Source organism: Oncorhynchus masou, chromosome 7 (assembly GCF_036934945.1).
Source record: "Oncorhynchus masou masou isolate Uvic2021 chromosome 7, UVic_Omas_1.1, whole genome shotgun sequence".
In the NCBI taxonomy this organism is placed as follows: Eukaryota; Metazoa; Chordata; class Actinopteri; order Salmoniformes; family Salmonidae; genus Oncorhynchus; species Oncorhynchus masou.
The window spans coordinates 9,448,000-9,467,234 of record NC_088218.1 but is presented as its reverse complement, the minus strand read 5'-3'; the positions used below and the strand labels follow the sequence as shown (position 1 = coordinate 9,467,234).

General features: G+C 40.5%; 2 protein-coding genes and 1 long non-coding RNA gene across 4 annotated transcripts in view; all 3 read right to left on the bottom strand.

The window, feature by feature from the left end:
• LOC135543191 (zinc finger protein 850-like) overlaps positions 1–19,235 on the bottom strand; it is an 86,426-nt gene that overhangs the window by 8,792 nt on the left and 58,399 nt on the right. Inside the window, exon 2 of the mRNA XM_064970287.1 lies at positions 1,548–1,800. Within this exon, the coding sequence (XP_064826359.1) occupies positions 1,548–1,650 (103 nt within the window). The 5' untranslated portion in view covers positions 1,651–1,800. The remainder of the gene's footprint in view (positions 1–1,547; positions 1,801–19,235) is intronic.
• LOC135543207 (uncharacterized) overlaps positions 1–19,235 on the bottom strand; it is a 46,847-nt gene that overhangs the window by 26,556 nt on the left and 1,056 nt on the right. The window lies entirely within an intron of this gene.
• LOC135543201 (zinc finger protein 135-like) overlaps positions 8,133–19,235 on the bottom strand; it is a 69,492-nt gene continuing 58,389 nt past the window's right edge. Inside the window, exons 1-2 of one of the 2 annotated variants that reach the window (XM_064970310.1) lie at positions 17,440–17,528; positions 8,133–17,044 (exon numbers count right to left, since the gene is read on the bottom strand). In XM_064970310.1, coding sequence (XP_064826382.1) covers positions 11,344–12,543 — 1,200 coding nt within the window. In that variant the 5' untranslated portion in view covers positions 12,544–17,044; positions 17,440–17,528 and the 3' untranslated portion in view covers positions 8,133–11,343. Of the gene's footprint in view, positions 17,045–17,439; positions 17,680–19,235 lie in introns of those variants that run through there. The other variant, XM_064970309.1, reaches the window with a different exon arrangement.

The following is a 19,235-nucleotide window of genomic DNA, read 5'->3' as shown; positions in this document are numbered from 1 at the left end:
TTGACTTTTTCCACATTGTTATGTTACAGCCTAATTCTATAATGAAATAAAAAAATATCCTCAGCAATCTACACACAATACCCCATAATGACAAAGTGAAAACAGGTTTAGACATTTTTGCAAATGTACAAATGTTTTTTTTTTTTTAAACAAGAGACTCAAAATTGAGTTCAGATGTGTCCTGTTTCCATTGATCATCCTTGAGATATTTCTACAACTTGATATATACAAAATATTAAATATCCACTACTGTTCAAACGTCTGGGGTCACTTAGAAATGTCCTTGTTTTGAAAGAAAAGCACATTGTTTGTCCATTAAAATAACATCAAATTGATCAGAAATACAGTGTAGACATTGTTACTATTGTAAATGACTATTGTAGCTGGAAACGGCAGATATTTTATGGAATATCTACATAGGCGTACAGAGGCCCATTATCAGCAACCATCACTCCTGCGATCCAATGGCATGTTGTGTTAGCTAATCCAAGTTGATCATTTTAAAACGCTAATTAATCATTAGAAAACCCTTTTGAGGGCCTCCCGTGTGGCGCAGTGATTAAGGGCGCTGTGGCAGCTGTGCCACCAGATACTCTGGGTTCGCGCCCAGGCTCTGTCGTAACCGGCCGCGACCGGGAGGTCCGTGGGGCGACGCACAATTGGCCTAGCGTCGTCCGGTAGGGTTTGGCCGGTAGGGATATCCTCCAGTGACTCCTGTGGCAGGCCGGGAGCAGTGCACGCTAACCAAGGTTGCACAGTGTTTCCTCCGACACATTGGCGCGGCTGGCTTCCGGGTTAGATGCGCGCTGTGTTAAGAAGCAGTGCGGCTTGTTTGGGTTGTGTATCGGAGGATGCATGACGTTCAACCTTCATCTCTCCCGAGCCCAGGAGTTGTAGGGATGAGACAAGATAGTAGCTACTAAACAATTGGAATCCACGAAAAAGGGGTAAAAAAAACACTTTTGAATTTATGTCGCTGAAAACTGTGGTTCAGACTAAAGAAGCAATAAAACTGGCCTTTACAACTCTGCCAAGAAGGCCAGCATCCCGGAGTCGCTTCTTCACTGTTGACGTTGAGACTGGTGTTAAGTGACCCCAAACTTTTGAATTGAACTCAGGTGCATCCTGTTTCCATCTCATCCTTGAGATGGAATATTAAATATCAAATATATGTATCAGATATAAATCATCAGGATGTGGTAGTCTACTGGTTACGTTCAACACTTCTCCAATCGTTGTTGAGATCTGATATTCTGTGCAGCAAACAAATCATAATTCAATATTGACAGTGATGATGCCATGGCCTATTTAGAAATGAGGTATGCCTAACTTGGTGATTGAGGGTATTAAACATTTTCAACGTTCCTGAGACAGTGTGGGCAAAGGCAGGCGTGACAAGTTTTTACATGTTTTGCTTCGCTGTGAAGTCTTGAGTTGTTCAGGGATGTGTGATGTCAGAATTACAGAATTCAACCGAGCAATAGACTGGTCATAACTTATGGAGGTCTAATATATGAAGATAATTTATAGATAGAACCAGCTCTTACCATGACTAACAGTTGCCCTAATCTTCTCCTCCTCCTCTTGATTTTTAATGTTGACATTCAGCTCCAGTGTTTGACTGCAGTCTTCCAGCTTCACTGATGCCATCTCTGGATCCTGCAGAGCAAACTGGGCTCCACTGTCACAATCAGGACCCAGTAACTGTAGGTTTGGACGGGGGAGAGTGGCAGGCTGGGTTTGTCCTCACTGTTGTCCTCACTGTTGACGTTAACGGCCTCAGACTTAATCTGAGTCGGTCTGTAGTAATAAAGACAAAGGGACACAAAAGTTATTTTCTTGACAGTTCAGGCACTTTATTCTGTAAAAATATTTTCTATTTTTTCATGTTCAATTATCTCATTTCAGTAGATCAGGTAGCTAATCCTTGACAAAACATTCATTCACGTTAGACATAAAGTACACATTTTAAATATCACAACATAAGTGCACTTAATCTATAGTAGATTTCCTAAATTCACATAAATGCATAAATTACTCAAAAACCATTCAGTACAAGATTGCAGTATGTTTCTGGCAGCACTATGTACTATTTTATGAATAACCTTGTCTTCACTATATTATTTCACTCACAAAAACCAATTGTATTTCCCGTTCACACCATATTAAGAATTATATGGGGTCACACAGTGGCAAGTCAAATTCAAGGACTTTCAAGCACTAATATTTATTTACTTGAAGCCCGTGTGAAAACCTTGAATTATAGATAAATATAGAAACAACTGAATGTGTCTGAATATTAGTACACATGTAAAGAACTGATAATCATTACATTCAGCTACAGAACTGTAGAGCAACTGAAATGTTCTCTCTCTGATGAGGCACTACCTGCACTGAAGTCCGTTGATGCAGATCTCCTATGGTACCATGGAGGTCCACAAACAAACGTTTAAGGTCCATGTCTGTCTAATTCAGTACTAAGAAAATAAACCAAGAAATCCCTATTAACTTCTACCACACCCTCCCCTTCCCCAAAAAACCCTCCCACACCCCCCAATAAACTATATCAATAGATCCCTTTCTGTGTTTGCAAACATTGGGGTCTTTATCATGCTGAGACAATCCACCCCCAATTTATCCAGTTTATCAAAAACCATACCGACAGTAACATCTATTACCCCCAACAACTCTGCTGCAGTTCACAAGATAACTTTAAACCTGGTATTTCTGCTTTACACAATCCAAGTTGTTGATAAGCTTACATATGAATGCAACGAAGTAAATTGTATTCACTATTAAAGAATCCTTTGTCACAGCATATTTATGGGCACAAGATTTCTGAATAGGCCTCTAAACCATGTCAGGACTAGTAGAAAGACCAGTTCTGACAGTAGGTCCTCTTACTACAGGACCAGCCATGGAAGCTCCATCAGTCTGACAGTAGGTTCTCTTACTACGGGACCAACCATGGAAGCTCCATCAGTCTGACAGTAGGTTATCTTACTACGGGACCAGCCATGGAAGATCCATCAGTCTGACAGTAGGTTCTCTTACTACGGGACCAACCATGGAAGCTCTATTAGTCTGACAGTAGGTCCTCTTACTACAGGACCAACCATGGAAGCTCCATCAGTCTGACAGTAGGTCCTCTTACTACGGGACCAGCCATGGAAGCTCCATCAGTCTGACAGCAGGTCCTCTTACTACGGGACCAGCCATGGAAGCTCCATCAGTCTGACAGTAGGTCCTCTTACTACAGGACCAACCATGGAAGCTCCATCAGTCAAGAGCTATATGTCCAAGTATTTGGCATTTAAAAACACTGTGATGATTCAACGTTGCTGATCCAGTTTCAGCTGTTCTGCCTGCTGTCATGGAACCCTGACCTGCTCACCAGACCTGCTGTTTCCAACTCTCTGGAGACAGCAGGAGCAGAAGAGAAACTCTCAATGATCGGCTATGAAAAGCAAACTGACATTTACTCCTGAGGTACTGACCTGTTGCACCCTCGACAACCACCATTATTATTTGACCATCTATGAACATCTCCACCCAGCACAGCCAGAAGAGGACTGGCCACCCCTCAAAGCCTGGTTCCTCTCTAAGTTTCTTCCTTGGTTCTGGCCTTTCTAGGGAGTTTTTCCAAGCCACTGTGCTTCTACACCTGCATTGCTTGCTGTTTGGGGTTTTTGGCTGGGTTTCTGTACAGCACTTTGTGACTTCTTTAACCCTTTCCTACTGATCAACCTTTAGGCTTCAACCACTCTGTCTCCCATCACATGTTCTTTAACAATATCATCCATGGACATAGATATTGGGACCTCAGAGATTATTATTCCCTTCAATGTAGCATCGGCTCCAGGGTCATGGCTTCTGAGCTTTGTCCCATTATGATTTTCCAATTGAAGAATCTTCCCTTGCTGAACCTAACCAGCACAAGATATTAACAATCTACCACGTTCAATGTTTTATTTCACCTTTATTTAACCAGGTAGGCTAGATCAGAACAAGTTCTCATTTACACAGCTGCATCCCAGTTTAACTTCACCTCTTTTTATGGCCTTGGTTAATCAGGGTGTAAATGAGGCCCTGTGGTCTCCTCAAACACCATCCCAACTTTCCACTCTTACACATTATTACTTTTGCTCCCTACCTTGGGCCTCTGGAGTTACTATACTACATGCAACCCTGCTTCCAGTATCATTATCTCGGTTCTTCCTATGTCTTCCCACTACAGAACATTCACATACTAGGCCCTCATCCTCCCGCATTGATCGCATTCCAGCACAGCTGTTGCTTCTCAAACTCTCAATTTCCATTGTTTCAGGGGTGTCAAACTCATTCTATTGATGGCCAATTCTCATCAGGTGTTCCTTTAAATTAAAACCTAGACAATCAGATGAGGGAGTTCCTTTCTAAGTCGTGACCTTAATTCATTAATCAAGTACAGGTGTGGAGCGAAAACTCGCAGACACTTGGTCCTCCATGGAATGAGTTTGACACGTGCTCCGATTCATCCGCATTAATCGACGCCATTCCATGCAGTTGGCCTCTCTCTCCAAATGGTGAAGGATAACTTCAGTTAGCTTCCCTCTATTTTGACATTTTCAACAGCCTCATGTCGCCATTTCACCACGAGCAAACTCCTCGAAAGACGACCGAAACCGTTGAAGCCGCCATTTGACTTGCATCGTCGGAATCATCCTGATCTCGCGAGTCTACATTAACGAAACAGTGTATGTAAACTCGCGAGAACAGGATGGTTCGGACAAGGCTACCAGCTCATTTACCAGCTCATAAACATTTTACACAAAACCAAGAACATGTAAAAACGAACTTAAATAAATAGAATCTTTATGAAATGACTTTGACGAAATTATGTACATACACTCAGACAAACCCAAAGTCCAGTTATGTGACTTATAAAATTGTTTTTAATCACGTTCTTCACTCACTCGGTTAGACTCCAAAATAACACATACAATTAAAACCATTGCCAGGCGTGAAACGGATTTGTTACCTAGCATGTTATATATTATTTCGACATTAGAAAGTTAAAACATGCTATTACATACCTACAATGATACATTTGAAACAGACACAACCACTATCGACACAACAGCACAGTTCTGTCGATTCGACCCGGAACTTCCTGTTCCCCACTACGACACAACAGCGTTATCTTCTTCTCTGGTATACTGACATTGACACAAATATAACCTGTCTGCCGCCACCTACTGTAAGGTTAGTAAACTGTAGAAGAAAATACATTTCCTTTGCGGAAAAGGGGAGTGGGAACAACGACATCAAAACCAAATACATAAATAGATAAATAACATCCCACTCGTTCAGTCACAGTCCTATTCAAATCACATCCCTGAACAGTCTCATGGGCCTCGTAGGGAGGAACATCTTCAGTCAGTATTCCTTGCAATCAGTGATGTAAAGTACATAAGTACAAATATTTTAAGTACTTTTGGGTGTCAGGGAAAATGTATGGAGTTTTGGGAGTATCTGTACTTTACTTTTGATATTTTTGACAACTTCCCCTTTTACTCCACTACATTCCTAAAGAAATGTATGTACTTTTAACTCCATACATGTTCCCTGGCACCCAAAAGTACTCGTTAGATTTTGAATGATTAGCAGGACAGGACATTTTTTCAATTCGCGCATCCCTCCTGCATCTGACAGTCGGACTCACTAAACACAAATACTTTGTTAGTAAATTATGGATGTGGTCTTAAATTCAATCTGGAGTGCCAGAGTGCGCTTGGGCGTTCGTAAATTCAGAGCGTTGTCAGACTGTCAGTTCGTATCGCTCTCGGAGCGTTCAGAGCCACACTGGACGCTCTGGCGGAGGAGGAGGGTTGATTCAAGCGTTCTGACCTCACAACGGCAGTCAAGCATCCAAGATAACTGGTTAACATTGGCTAGCTTGCTAGCTACTTCCAGTACAAATGAGAGAACTCTGACATTTCACTCGCCTTTGCAGAGCTGGTTCGGCTGTGTTCATGTTATCCAGATTATTGGTGACTTTAACTGTGCAACAGGCAACAATTTAATTACGCTTTATTTTCCGACGGTTCCTGACACCGGCCGTACTCACGGCTTGTTAACCTTTCGTGGTTCATCAATTATTCTCAAACCAGAGTGCTCTGAAATTGGAGTATATAGCCAGAGCGAATTTAGAAACGCACCCTTAGTGTTGGAGTGTGCCCCTGACTATCCGAACATTCAAACTACAAGAAAATCGGTTCCTTAATATAATGAATTTGAAATTATTTATACTTGTACTTTTGATACTTATGTATATGTCAAACAAAATACTTTATACTTTTACTCAAGTGGTATTTGACTGGGTGGATTTCACTTTTACCTTGATAGGAAAGGGCTCGAGTATCTTTACTTTTACTCAAGTATGACAATTGGGTACTTTTTCCACCACTGCCTAAAAATGCTTCCAATGTTAATTCCCGAACTCCCAAAAACCTTTAAGCCGAACGTACAATTAATATTTACATTCGGTATTCTTCAACTGGTAAACGACATTATGAATCTCAACAGGCTGCGGGGCATCCCCTGCCATAGCGTCCTCAGCACCAATCGCTCTTTAAACTATTTCCCGCGCCTCCCAGTAGCAGAACTACTGTACAGTTTCTTGATGTGGATGTTCCCTGATATAATAAAAATGGATACATGTCATTGGTCAGTTATGGCGTTATGAAACTGATGGAGACTATTTGTAAAAATAAATAAAAATACATTAATAAAAATAAAGTTTTTATTTTACTAGGCATATAGCATACATAACTGGTTAGGATAATTAAAGTAGCAGGTTAGGAGACTGAGGTTAACGTTCGGAAAAGGGTTGCGGTCTGCAATTACACCCTTCTCGGATCAAGGGTCCAGGTTTCCAGTCAATAGGCATGCTTTCCAAGTAATCAGAGTACTGCAGTTCAGCTGAAGCACGGCCCAATTCCCATTGAATTCCCATAGCATTTAAATTTAAAAAATATATATATAATATTTTATCATCAAGTCTGTAAATAAAACATCCATTGAATTATTCAAGTAATTGCCTTAGAGTCAGATTTCTTCCCATCACTCACAGCCAGACTCACAGCCAGATAACTATTTTAGATTCATGATGTGAGATGGGTGAGTTTATGCCACATGCAGATGCTGAAGGGAAAACACACCTCTTGATCTGCTTGTTTATAATGTAGATCAAGGAGCAGCCTCGTCTCATAGACTAGATGTAAACACAGTAAATATAAAACTGGGACTCTCAAAATAGTGTGATATGTTACATTATGGTTACATAAGACAGATGGTTACTTAATACATGGAATTTGGTGGTGCTGTACTGTAACAGCGAGCTGAGCCAAATGAAAGTATTGTCGCCAGGGATATATTGTTGGTGACTGTGTGTTCCTTCATTAGTTTTGTGTTTATTATTATTTTACTTCTGGTACCCTCCTACCTGAGAGGCATGAGGCCTGTGTGGCATTGAACTGTTAAAATCATCCCAGTGTGGAGATGAAACACCTGTGTTACAAAGCCACATGCTCTGTCCTCTCTGCTCTACCTAGGTGTTTTAATGTGGGTAATATAGAGATAATACTAATACCGAGAGAACCACTGCTCTACCTAGGGTAATACAGAGATAATACTAATACCGAGAGAACCACAACTCTTCCTAGGTGTTTTAATGTGACTGATACAGAGATAACCATTGGACATGCATTTTCCATTATGCCATTGTGTTTACCACTTCAGATCCTTAAATTGTAGTTTAAAGCATATACAGGGCATTATACAAGACCCCTTGACTTTTTCCACATATTGTTATAGGCTTATACAAAAATGGATTAAATACATTTTTTTACCCCTCATCAATATACACATAATGACAAAGCGAAAAAAGTTTTCGAAATTTGTCAATTTATAAAAATTAATACCTTATTTGCATAAATATTCAGACTAACGCTCAATTAGTGAATGGGTTTGGAGTCAGGCGCAGAGAGCAAAGGATGTGGGAAAAAACACGCTTTAATGTCCAAAATCAAAGGAACAAAATAGTATACCCTACACAGGCATAACTATAAAAACAAAATAATACCCTTAGGTAAAATACCAGGACAGCGAGAAAACCCAACAAAACACAAACACCTCTCACAAATACAGAAGAACAAGCCCGCACAAACAGAAGCGGGCTAAACAAACTTAAATAACCAGCACCCTAACAACCAAACAATGAACAGGTGAAACCAATTAGACAAAACCAAACGAACACGGGACAAAGGATCGGTGGCAGCTAGTAGACCGGCGACCGCCACCCGAACAAGAAGGGGAGCCACCTTCGATAATATTTGTGACACAGACCCTTTCCTCTGATACTCAAAATTCAGCTCAAGTGCATCCCGTTTCCATTGATCATCCTTGAGATGTTTCTACAACTTGGAGTCCACCTGTGGCAAATTCAAATGTATCACACCCGTCTTTTTAAGGTCCCAAAAACCAAGCAATGAGGTCGAAGAAAGTTTCCGTCGAGCTCCGAGACAGATTTGTGGTGAGGCACAGATCTGGGGAAGAGTACCAAAACATTTCTCAATTCTATGTTGGCTGGGCTCCCTGCTTGTGCCTTCAAACTCAACAACTTACCACTGCTTCACCTGGCTATCAGCAGAGCCTTGTCTGGCAACGAAACAGTTAATTCAGCCTCACTTACTGCCTTTTAAAATAACATGGCTGACTTACTAAAACAATTGTGGTTTCTACTGACAATTGAGATGTACAAACTATGGCATAAGGGGACAATAAGAGGCAGTCCCTAATTTCGATTAAGACATTAATGAGTGAGCTAGGACGGACGTAGTCAATGTAACGATTTGTTCAGCACTTTGGAAATGTACAGCAACATAATTCAGAACATGGGCCGTTCTTACAGTGTTCTCCCTGTATGCCAAGTCAGAACCGTAGGATAAATAAAGGGGCATACATGCAGACAATGATTACATTTCTCAAAAACAGGTTATAGGCTACATGTGAACCACCAAGTCAGAACAGTAGGCAAAATTAAGATGTGAAACTAAATAAAATTATTAGGGTGAGGCACATGAGCAACTAACATCTTACCTCACAACATACACTTAGTATTACTTTCTTAGCTACAGTATACACATCTCCCTGGCATATTACATAATTTATGCAGCAGCATACAAGACATTTTTTGGACTCACCTTGTTGTGCTGTGCTCACTTGAACAGGAAGGTGGCGTGGCAGTAATTTGTCGGCATATTTTGTCATCAAACTTCGTCAACAAAGTCTGTCATTCTCTGGATTTATGGTGCTTTCAAGACAACTGGGAACTCGAAGAAGAAAAAAAAGGAATCATGATGACGTCAGTGATCTTCAGGTCGTAGATGTAGAAAGAGGCCCGAGTTCCCAATTTACAATTCTGAGTTGGATGAAAGTTCAAAACATATTTTCTCAGTCATAGCTTGTTTTTCCCCAAGTTCCCAGTTGGTTTGAACTCACACAAGTCAGGTTTTGCAGTATCGAGTTAAGTTGATTTGAGTGCAGCACAAATCAAGCTTTATTGACAGCATGGCTAATGTTGAATGTTTACAATTTTAAATGAGGAAAAGAGCCCCTTAATCTTAGACTTGGGACCACACAGCCACTCCACTGAATAGCAGGCTGATGATTGCTTTGCAATGCTTGCAGTTAGCCACTGATTCCTTCCAAACCACTCATGATTTGAAAAAAGGATTTGCCAGTAGATTTGACTTGAAACATGATGATGACTGCAAGCTCATATGTTGAAAGTGTGACGTTGACATGATTAGTCCAATCAAGGCGTCTGTAGATATCACATGATTTGAAATTTTATCTGTGGACAATGACCTTGAGCCTTCTTGGATTGGCACTTCTAATGTAAGGTTGCTTGATCTAATCCCCGAGCTGACAAGGTAAAAATCTGTTGTTCTGACCCTGAACAAGGCAGTTAACCCACTGTTCCTAGGCCATCATTGTAAATAAGAATTTGTTCTTAACGACTTGCCTAGTTAAATAAAGGTTCAACACATTTTTTAAATTTGTGTCTACGAGCTCATTCTCACAAAATACTGCCGAAGGACAACCTGGTCTCTGAGCAAAATGTAGTATGTATTACAAAAACATCCGTGACACTCCATTTAGTATGTTAAGTTACATTATACCAATGTAAACTGAACTAAAATATAAACTAAACAGGTAAAGTGTTGGTTTCATGAGCTCAATTAAAACACTTCAGCAATGTTCCATGTGCAGAAAAGGTTTATTTCTCTCAAATGTTGTGAACAACTTTGTTTATATCCCTGTTCGTGAGCATTTCAGCCTTTGTCAAGATAATCCATCCAACTGACAGGTGTGGCATATCAATATGCTGATAAAACAGCATTATCATTACACAGGTGCACCTTGTGCTGGGGGACAATAAAAGGCCACACAACACAATGTCACAGATGTCTCAAGTTCAGGGTATGTGCAATTGTCATAATGAATGCAGGAATGTCCACCAGAGCTGTTGCCAGAGAAATATTTATATCTCTACCATAAGTCTCCACTAACGTCCTTTTAGAGAATTTGGCAGGACATCCAACCGGCCTCACAACTGCAGATCACATGTAACCAAGGCAGCCCAGTACCTCTTCACCTGCAGGATTGTCTGGGAGGGGGCTGAGTAGTATTTCTGTCTGTAATAAAGACCTTTTGTGGGGATAAACTCATGCTGATTGGCTGGGCCTGGCTCCTAAGTGGGCCTATGCCTGAGCCCCTGCCCAGTCATGTGAAATCCATAGATTGGGGCCTCATTTATTTCAATTGACTGATTTCCTTATACATACTGTAAATCTTTGAAATTGTTACGTTTAGATTGTTGTTCAGTATAATACGACTTGCAGGACGTATGTTAAGAATTACAATTCATATGTTATTTTACGCATTGCTATTCATACAATATGTTACAAACTTGTAATATGTACGATATGTTACGAATTCCAATTTGTTGCTGCGAGGTTAGGGGTTTAAGGTAGAGTTAAATGGGTTTAGTGGAAAGGTTAGCTAACCTGCTGACATAGCTAAAAATTAATAGAAGTTGCAAAGTTGCTTATTAGTTAAAATGCTAAAGTCCTCCCTGATGTGATTCAAACACGCAGCATTTGGCTAGACGTTTGACTTACAAGCCCACCTCTCCACAGAGTAAGGCTTCTCCCCTGTGTGACTACATTGGTGTGTTAAGTTGCTATGGTGAGAGAAACTCACCCAATAATCAGAGAAGACGTAAGCAGGCATCTCTTATGTGTGTGTTTTCTGATGAACTTTTAGCTCATTTGATATTTTAAAACATTTTCCACAGTCAGAGCAGAAATAGGGCTTCTCTCCTGTGTGTATACGTTCATGTGATTTTAAGTGGGAAAGTTGAGAGAAACTAGTTCCACAGTCAGAGCAGTAATATGGCTTCTCTCCTGTGTGTGTTCTCTGATGAACTTTTAGATGAGTTGATGTTGTGAAGCATTTTCCACAGTCAGAGCAGACGTAAGGCTTCTCTCCTGTGTGTATAAGTTGGTGTGTTTTTAAGGTGCCCAGATGAGAGAAACTCGCCCCACAGTCAGAGCAGACGTAAGGCTTCTCTCCTGTATGTATACGTTCATGTGTTTTTAAGTGGGAAAATTTAGAGAAACTAGTTCCACAGTCAGAGCAGTAGTACGGCTTTTCTCCCGTGTGTGTTCGCTGGTGAACTTTTAGCTCAGTTGATGTTTTGAAGCATTTTCCACAGTCAGAGCAGATGTAAGGCTTCTCTCCTGTGTGTTTACGTTCATGTGATTTCAAGTGGGAAAGTTGAGAGAAACTAGTTCCACAGTCCGAGCAGACGTAAGGCTTCTCTCCTGTGTGTATACGTTGGTGTGTTTTTAAGGTGCCCAGATGAGAGAAACTCGCCCCACAGTCAGAGCAGAAGAAAGGCTTCACTCCTGTGTGTGTTCTCTGGTGAACCTTTAGCTCTTTTGATGTTTTAAATTTTTTTCCACAGTCAGAGCAGGAATAAGGCTTCTCTCCAGTGTGTGTTCTCTGATGAACTTTTAGATAAGTTGACGTTGTGAAGCATTTTCCACAGTCAGAGCAGGAGTAAGGCTTCTCTCCAGTGTGTGTTCTCTGATGAACTTTTAGATCAGTTGATGTTGTGAAGCATTTTCCACAGTCAGAGCAGGAGTAAGGCTTCTCTCCTGTGTGTATACGTTGGTGTGTTTTTAAGGTGCCCAGATGAGAGAAACTCGCCCCACAATCAGAGCAGGAGTAAGGCTTCTCTCCGGTGTGTATTTTTAGGTGTATTTTTAGCTTTGATAGAAATGGGAAAATCTCTTCACAATGTGGGCAGTGATGAGACCTCTTAGCTCTCTGATTTTCCTGCTGTTGCTCTCTGGGTGTAGAGAATGTCTCAACGTGGTATCCTGTGTGAATATCAAAAGAACCAGTCAGTTGGTGTGATATACATGTCATTCAAATGTATTTTATGAAGCCCATTTTACATCAGTAGTTTTCATAAAGTGCCTAACAGAAACCCAGCCTAAAATCCCCAAAGAGCAAGCAATGCAGATGTAGAAGCACAGTGGCCACAAAAAAATCCCTGGAAAGCAGGAACCTAGGAAGAAACCTGGAGAGGAACCAGGCTCAGAGCGGTGACCAGTCCACTTCTGGCCATAACGGGTGACAGGTAGCCTAGTGGTTAGAGCAACCGAAAGGTTGCAAGATGAAATCCCTGAGCTGACAAGGTAAAAATCTGTCATTCTGCCCCTGAACAAGGCAGTTAACCTCTCTCGCGTACGTGATACGGTAGCATCCCACCTCTTCAACAGCCAGTGAAACTGCAGGGTGCCAAATTCAAAACAACAGAAATCCCATAATTAAACATACATGTATTTTACACCATTTTAAAGATACACTTGTTGTAAATCCATCCACAGTCTACGATTTCAAAAAGGCTTTACGCCGAAAGCAAAACAAACGATTATGCTAGGTGAGTGCCTATTCACAGAATAACACAGCCATTAATCCAGCCAAAGAGAGGATTCACAAAAAGCAGAAATATAGATCAAATGAATCACTAACCTTCAATGATCTTCATCAGATGACACTCATAGGACTTCATGTTCCACAATACATGCATGTTTTGTTCGGTAAAGTTCCTATTTATATCCAGAAATCTGAGTTTACAGTGTCGACTTACGAGAGCCACATCAATTTACAGGAATACTCATAATAAACATTACTAAAAGATACAACTGTTATGCAAAATTTTAGATGCACTTCTCCTTAATGCAACCGCTGTGTCAGATTTCAAAAAAGCTTTACGGAAAAATTAAACCATGCAATAATCTGAGTCGGAGCTCAGAGCCCATCAAGGCACAAATATAACCGCCATATTAAGCAGTCAACAAAATAAATAGCATTATAAATCTTCACTTACCTTTGCTGATCTTCGTCGGAATGCACTCCCAAGACTCCCACAAGAAATATTTGTTTTGTTCGGTAATGTCCATCATTTATGTCCAAATAGTTACTCTTGTTAGCGCGTTTGTTAAACAAATCCAAAGTCATGAAGCGCGTTCACTAACAGCAGAAAAAATATCAAAAAGTTCCGTAACAGTCAGTAGAAACATGTCAAACGATGTATTGAATCAATATTTAGGATGTTTTTAACATAATTCTTCAATAATGTTCCAACCGGAGAATTCCTTTGTCTTCAGAAAAGTAAATGGAACTGGTGCATACTCTCATGTGAACGGGCATGGTCAGCTGCTGGCAGACCTCTGACTCATTCCACTCTCCTTCAGCCCCACTTCACAGTAGAAGCATCAGACAAAGTTCTAAAGACTGTTGACATCTAGTGGAAGCCGTAGGGAGTGCAACATTACCAATATCCCACTGTATCTTCAATAGGAGCGGAGTTGAATATAGACCAAATTCAGATTTCCCACTTCCTGGTTGGATTTTTTTCTCAGGTTTTTGACCATTAAAATAACATCCCGAGTGACCCTAAACTTTTCAACGGTAGTGTATGTATTCATTTCAGTAGGCTGAATGGGAATAAAACTATTCTAAAACTGGGTAGGAGTCAAACACTAAAAAGAGGAAAAAGTCGTGAAAATGATGAGCTATATCATCCTCCACTCAACATCACCAGGGTTAGTAACTATACAGACTCATTTCATATAACTTTAAAACACTGGCAGTTTGTCTACTCCACTTCTTTAGTCTACACTCTGAACACTCCAGATAGCCCAGTGAATAAAACAAATGCTGACAATACTGTTGTCATCCATACAAGTCTCAGTAGCATGAAATAACATCTACAATGCATTCATAAAGTATTCAGACCCCTTGACTTTTTCCACAATTTGTTACATTACAGCTTTATTCTAAAATTGATTAAATTGTGGGGGTTTTTCTCATCACTCTACACACAATACCCCATTATAACAAAGCAAAAACAGGTTTTTAGAAATAACTGAAACATTACATTTACGTAAGTATGCAGACCCTTTACACAATAGTTAGTTGAAGCACCTTTTGCAGTAATTACAGCCTTGAGTCTTGTTGGGTATGAAGCTACAAGCTTGGCACACTTGTATTTGGGGAGTTTCTCCCATTCTTCTCTGCAGATCCTCTCAAGCTCTGTCAGGTTGGATGGGGAGCGTCTCTGCAAAACTATTTTCAGGTCTCTCCAGACATGTTTTAATCGGGTTCAGGTCCAGGCTCTGGCTTGGCCACTCAATGACATTCAGAGACTTGTACCGAAGCCACTTCCACGTTGTCTTGGCTGTGTGCTTCGTGTCGTTGTCCTGTTGGAAGGTGAATCTTCACCCCAGTCTGAGGTCCCGAGCGCTCTCAAGTAGGTTTTCATCAATGATCTCTCGATACTTTGCTACGTTCATCTATCCCTTGATCCTGACTAGTCACCCAGTCCCTGGCGCTGAAAAATATCCCCACAGCATGCTGCTGCCACCACTATGCTTCACTGTTTTTTTGTGTTTTTTTTCACCTTTAATTTAACCAGGTAGGCAAGTTGAGAACAAGTTCTCATTTACAATTGCGACCTGGCCAAGATAAAGCAATGCAGTTCGACAGATACAACGACACAGAGTTACACATGGAGTAAAACAAACATACAGTCAATAATACAGTATAAACAAGTCTATATACAATGTGAGCAAATGAGGTGAGAAGGGAGGTAAAGGCAAAAAAGGTCATGGTGGCAAAGTAAATACAATATAGCAAGTAAAACACTGGAATGGTAGTTTTGCAATGGAAGAATGTGCAAAGTAGAAATAAAAATAATGGGGTGCAAAGGAGCAAAATAAATAAATTAAATACAGTTGGGAAAGAGGTAGTTGTTTGGGCTAAATTATAGGTGGGCTATGTACAGGTACAGTAATCTGTGAGCTGCTGCTCTGACTGTAGGGATGGTGCCAGGTTTGCTCCAGACATGACACTTAGTATTCAGGCCAAAGAGTTCAATCTTGGTTTCATCAGACCAGAGAATCTTGTTTCTCATGATCAGAATCCTTTAGATGCCTTTTGAGAAACTCCAAGCGGACTGTCATGTACCTTTTACTGATGAGTGGCTTCTGTCTGGGCACTCTACCATAAAGGCCTGATTAGTGGAGTCCTGCAGAGATGGTTGTCCTTCTGGAAGATTCTCTCATCTCCATAGAGGAACTCTGGAGCTCTGACAGAGAAGAACCATCGGGTTCTTGGCCACCTCCCTGACCAAGGCCCTTCCCCACAGATTGCTCAGTTTGGCCGGGTGGCCCAACTCTAGGAAGAGTCTTGGTGGTTCCAAACTTCTTCCATTGAAGAATGATGGAGGCCTCTGTGTTCTTGGGGACATTTAATGCAGCAGAAACGTTTCGGTACCGGTCCCCAGATCTGTGCCGACACAATCCTGTCTCGGAGCTCTACAGACAATTCCTTCAACCTCATGGCTTGGTTTTTAATTTGACATTCACTGGCAACTGTGGGACCTTACATAGACAGGTGTGTGCCTGTCCAAATCATGTCCAATCAATTGAATTTGCCACAGGTGGACTGCAAGTTGTAGAAAAATCAAGGATCATCGCATAGCAAGGGGTCTGAAAACTTACGTAAATAAGCAATTATTATCTTTTTTTGTGTTTGTTTTTTTACATTTGCAAGACTTTCTAAAAACCTGTTTTGGCTTTGTCATTATGGGATATTGTGTGTAGATTGATGAGGAAAAACATCTCATCAATTTTAGAAGAAGGCTGTAATGTACCAAAATGGGAGAAATGGGAAGGGGTCTGACAGTGCCCTCGGAAAGTATTCAGACCACTTGACTTTTTCCACATTGTTATGTTACAGCCTAATTCTATAATGAAATAAAAAAATATCCTCAGCAATCTACACACAATACCCCATAATGACAAAGTGAAAACAGGTTTAGACATAAAATAAAGGTTAAAAAATAAAATTAAAATAAATACACTACCATTAGTGGTGAAATAAATTAATAAATTCAAAAGTTTGGAGTTACTTAGAAATGTCCTTGTTTTGAAAGAAAAGCACATTGTTTGTCAATTAAAATAACATCAAATTGATCAGAAATACAGTGTAGACATTGTTATTGTTGTAAATGACTATTGTAGCTGGAAACGGCAGATATTTTATGGAATATCTACATAGGCGTACAGAGGCCCATTATCAGCAACCATCACTCCTGTGATCCAATGACATGTTGTGTTAGCTAATCCAAGTTGATCATTTTAAAAGGCTAATTCATCATTGGAAAACCTTTCTAAATGTATGTTAGTAAAGCTAAAAACTATGGTTCTGACTAAAGAAGCAATAAAACTGGCCTTTGCAACTCTGCCTAGAAGGCCAGCATCCCGGAGTCGCCTCTTCGCTGTTGACGTTGAGACTGGTGTTAAGTGACCCCAAACTGTTTCCATTGATCATCCTTGAGATGTTCCTACAAATTGATCTATAAAATATTAAATATATATGTATCAGATATAAATCATCAGGATGTGGTAGTGTACTGGTTATTGTTAACACTTCTCCAATCGTTGTTGCGATCTGATATTCTGTGCAGCAAACAAATTATAATTCAATATTGACAGTGATGATGCCATGGCCTATTTTGAAATGAGGTGTGTCTAACTTGGTGATTGGGGATATTAAACATTTTCAACGTTCTTGAGACACTGTGTGGGCCAAGGCAGGCGTTACAAGTTTAAATAGTTTTTGCTTCGCTGTGAAGTCTTGAGTTGTTCAGGGATGTGTGATGTCAGAATTACAGAATTCAACCTAGTCACTGGTCATAACTTATGGAGGTCTAATATATGAAGATAACTTATAGATAGAACCAGCTCTTACCATGACTAACAGTTGTCCTAATCTTCTCCTCCTCTTCTTTATCTTTAATGTTGACATTCAGCTCCAGTGTTTGACTGCAGTCTTCCAGCTTCACTGATGCCATCTCTGGATGCTGCAGTGCAAACTGGGCTCCACTGTCACAATCAGGACCCAGTGACTGTAGGTTTGGACTCAGTGTGGAAGGAGAGAGACAGGCTGCGTTTGTCCTCACTGTTGATGTTACTGGCCTCAGATTAAGGTCTGTAGTAATAAAGACAAACAGAAACAAAAGTTATTTTCTTGACAGTTCTGGCACTTTATTCTATAAAAATATTTTCTCTTTTTTCATGTTCGATTATCTCATTTCAGTAGATCAGGTAGATAATCCTTGACAAAACATTCATTCACATTAGACACAAAGTACACATTTTAAATTGCACAACATAAGTGCACTTAATCTATAGTAGATTTCCTAAATTCACATAAATGCATAAATGACTCAACAACCATTTAGTACAAGATCGCAGTGTTTCAGGCAGCAATATGTACTATTTCATGAATAACCTTGTCTTCACTGTATTAAGCTCCATCAGTCTGCACTGTAGTTCCACCAGTCTGTCTTACAGCCTCTGCATATGATACATCATGACTGATTCTATATCTCTGAGCATCTCTCTGCACCTGGAATCCACCAAATGCAGCTCTTTGTCCTCCCCACAATTGCAACACTTAACTGTCACATTGCTCCAACATTCACCGTAATCAAGTTCCCCAACACACTTGGCACATCTTTTCACTCAACAGCTACATGTCCCATACTTTGGCATTTAAAAACACTGATGATTCACCGTTGCTGCTCTAGTTTCAACTGTTCTGCTATGGAACCCTGACCTGTTCACCAGACGTGCTACCTGTCCCAGACCTGCTGTTTTCAACTCGAGAGAGACAGCAGGAGCGGTAGAGATACTCACAATGATTGTCTATGAAAAGCCAACTGAAATTTACTCCTGAGAGGCTGACCTGTCGCACCCTCGACAACCACTGTGATTATTATTATTTGACAATGCTGGTCATCTATGAACATTTGAACACATTGGCAATGTTCTGTTATAATCTCCACCCAGCACAGGCAGAAGAGGACTGGCCCTCATTGCCTGGTTCCTCTCAGGGTTTCTGCCTTTCTAGGGAGTTTTTCCTAGCCACTGTGCTTCTACACCTGCATTGCTTGCTGTTTGGAGTTTTAGGCTGCATTTCTTTACAGCAGTTTGTGACATCAGCTGATGTAAGAAGGGCTTTATAAATAGATTTGATTGGTTGATCAATGAGGCTGGGTCAAAATCTCTGAACTTGAAGCTAAGGAATCCTATTCTGTACTTTTCCAGACAAAACCTTCTAACACCTCAACATCACTGATAAGCTTTCACTTCTTTAAACCTCTTTCCTACTGATCAACCTTTAGGCTTCAACCCCTCTGTCTCCCTTCACATGCTCTTTAACAATATCATCCATGGACATCGATATTGGGACCTCAGAGATTATTACTCCCTTCAATGTAGCATCAGCTCCAGGGTCATGGCTTCTGAGCTTTGTCCCATTATGATTTTCCAATTGAAGAATCTTCCCTTGCTGAACCTGATCAGCACAAGATACCACTTTCAATGTTTTATTTCACCTTTATTTAACCAGGTAGGCTCGTTCAGAACATGTTCTCATTTACACGGATGAGGCCTAGTTTAACTTCACCTCTTATTATGGCCTTGGTTAATCAAGGTGTAAATGAGGCCCTGTGGTCTCCTCAAACACCATCCCAACTTTCC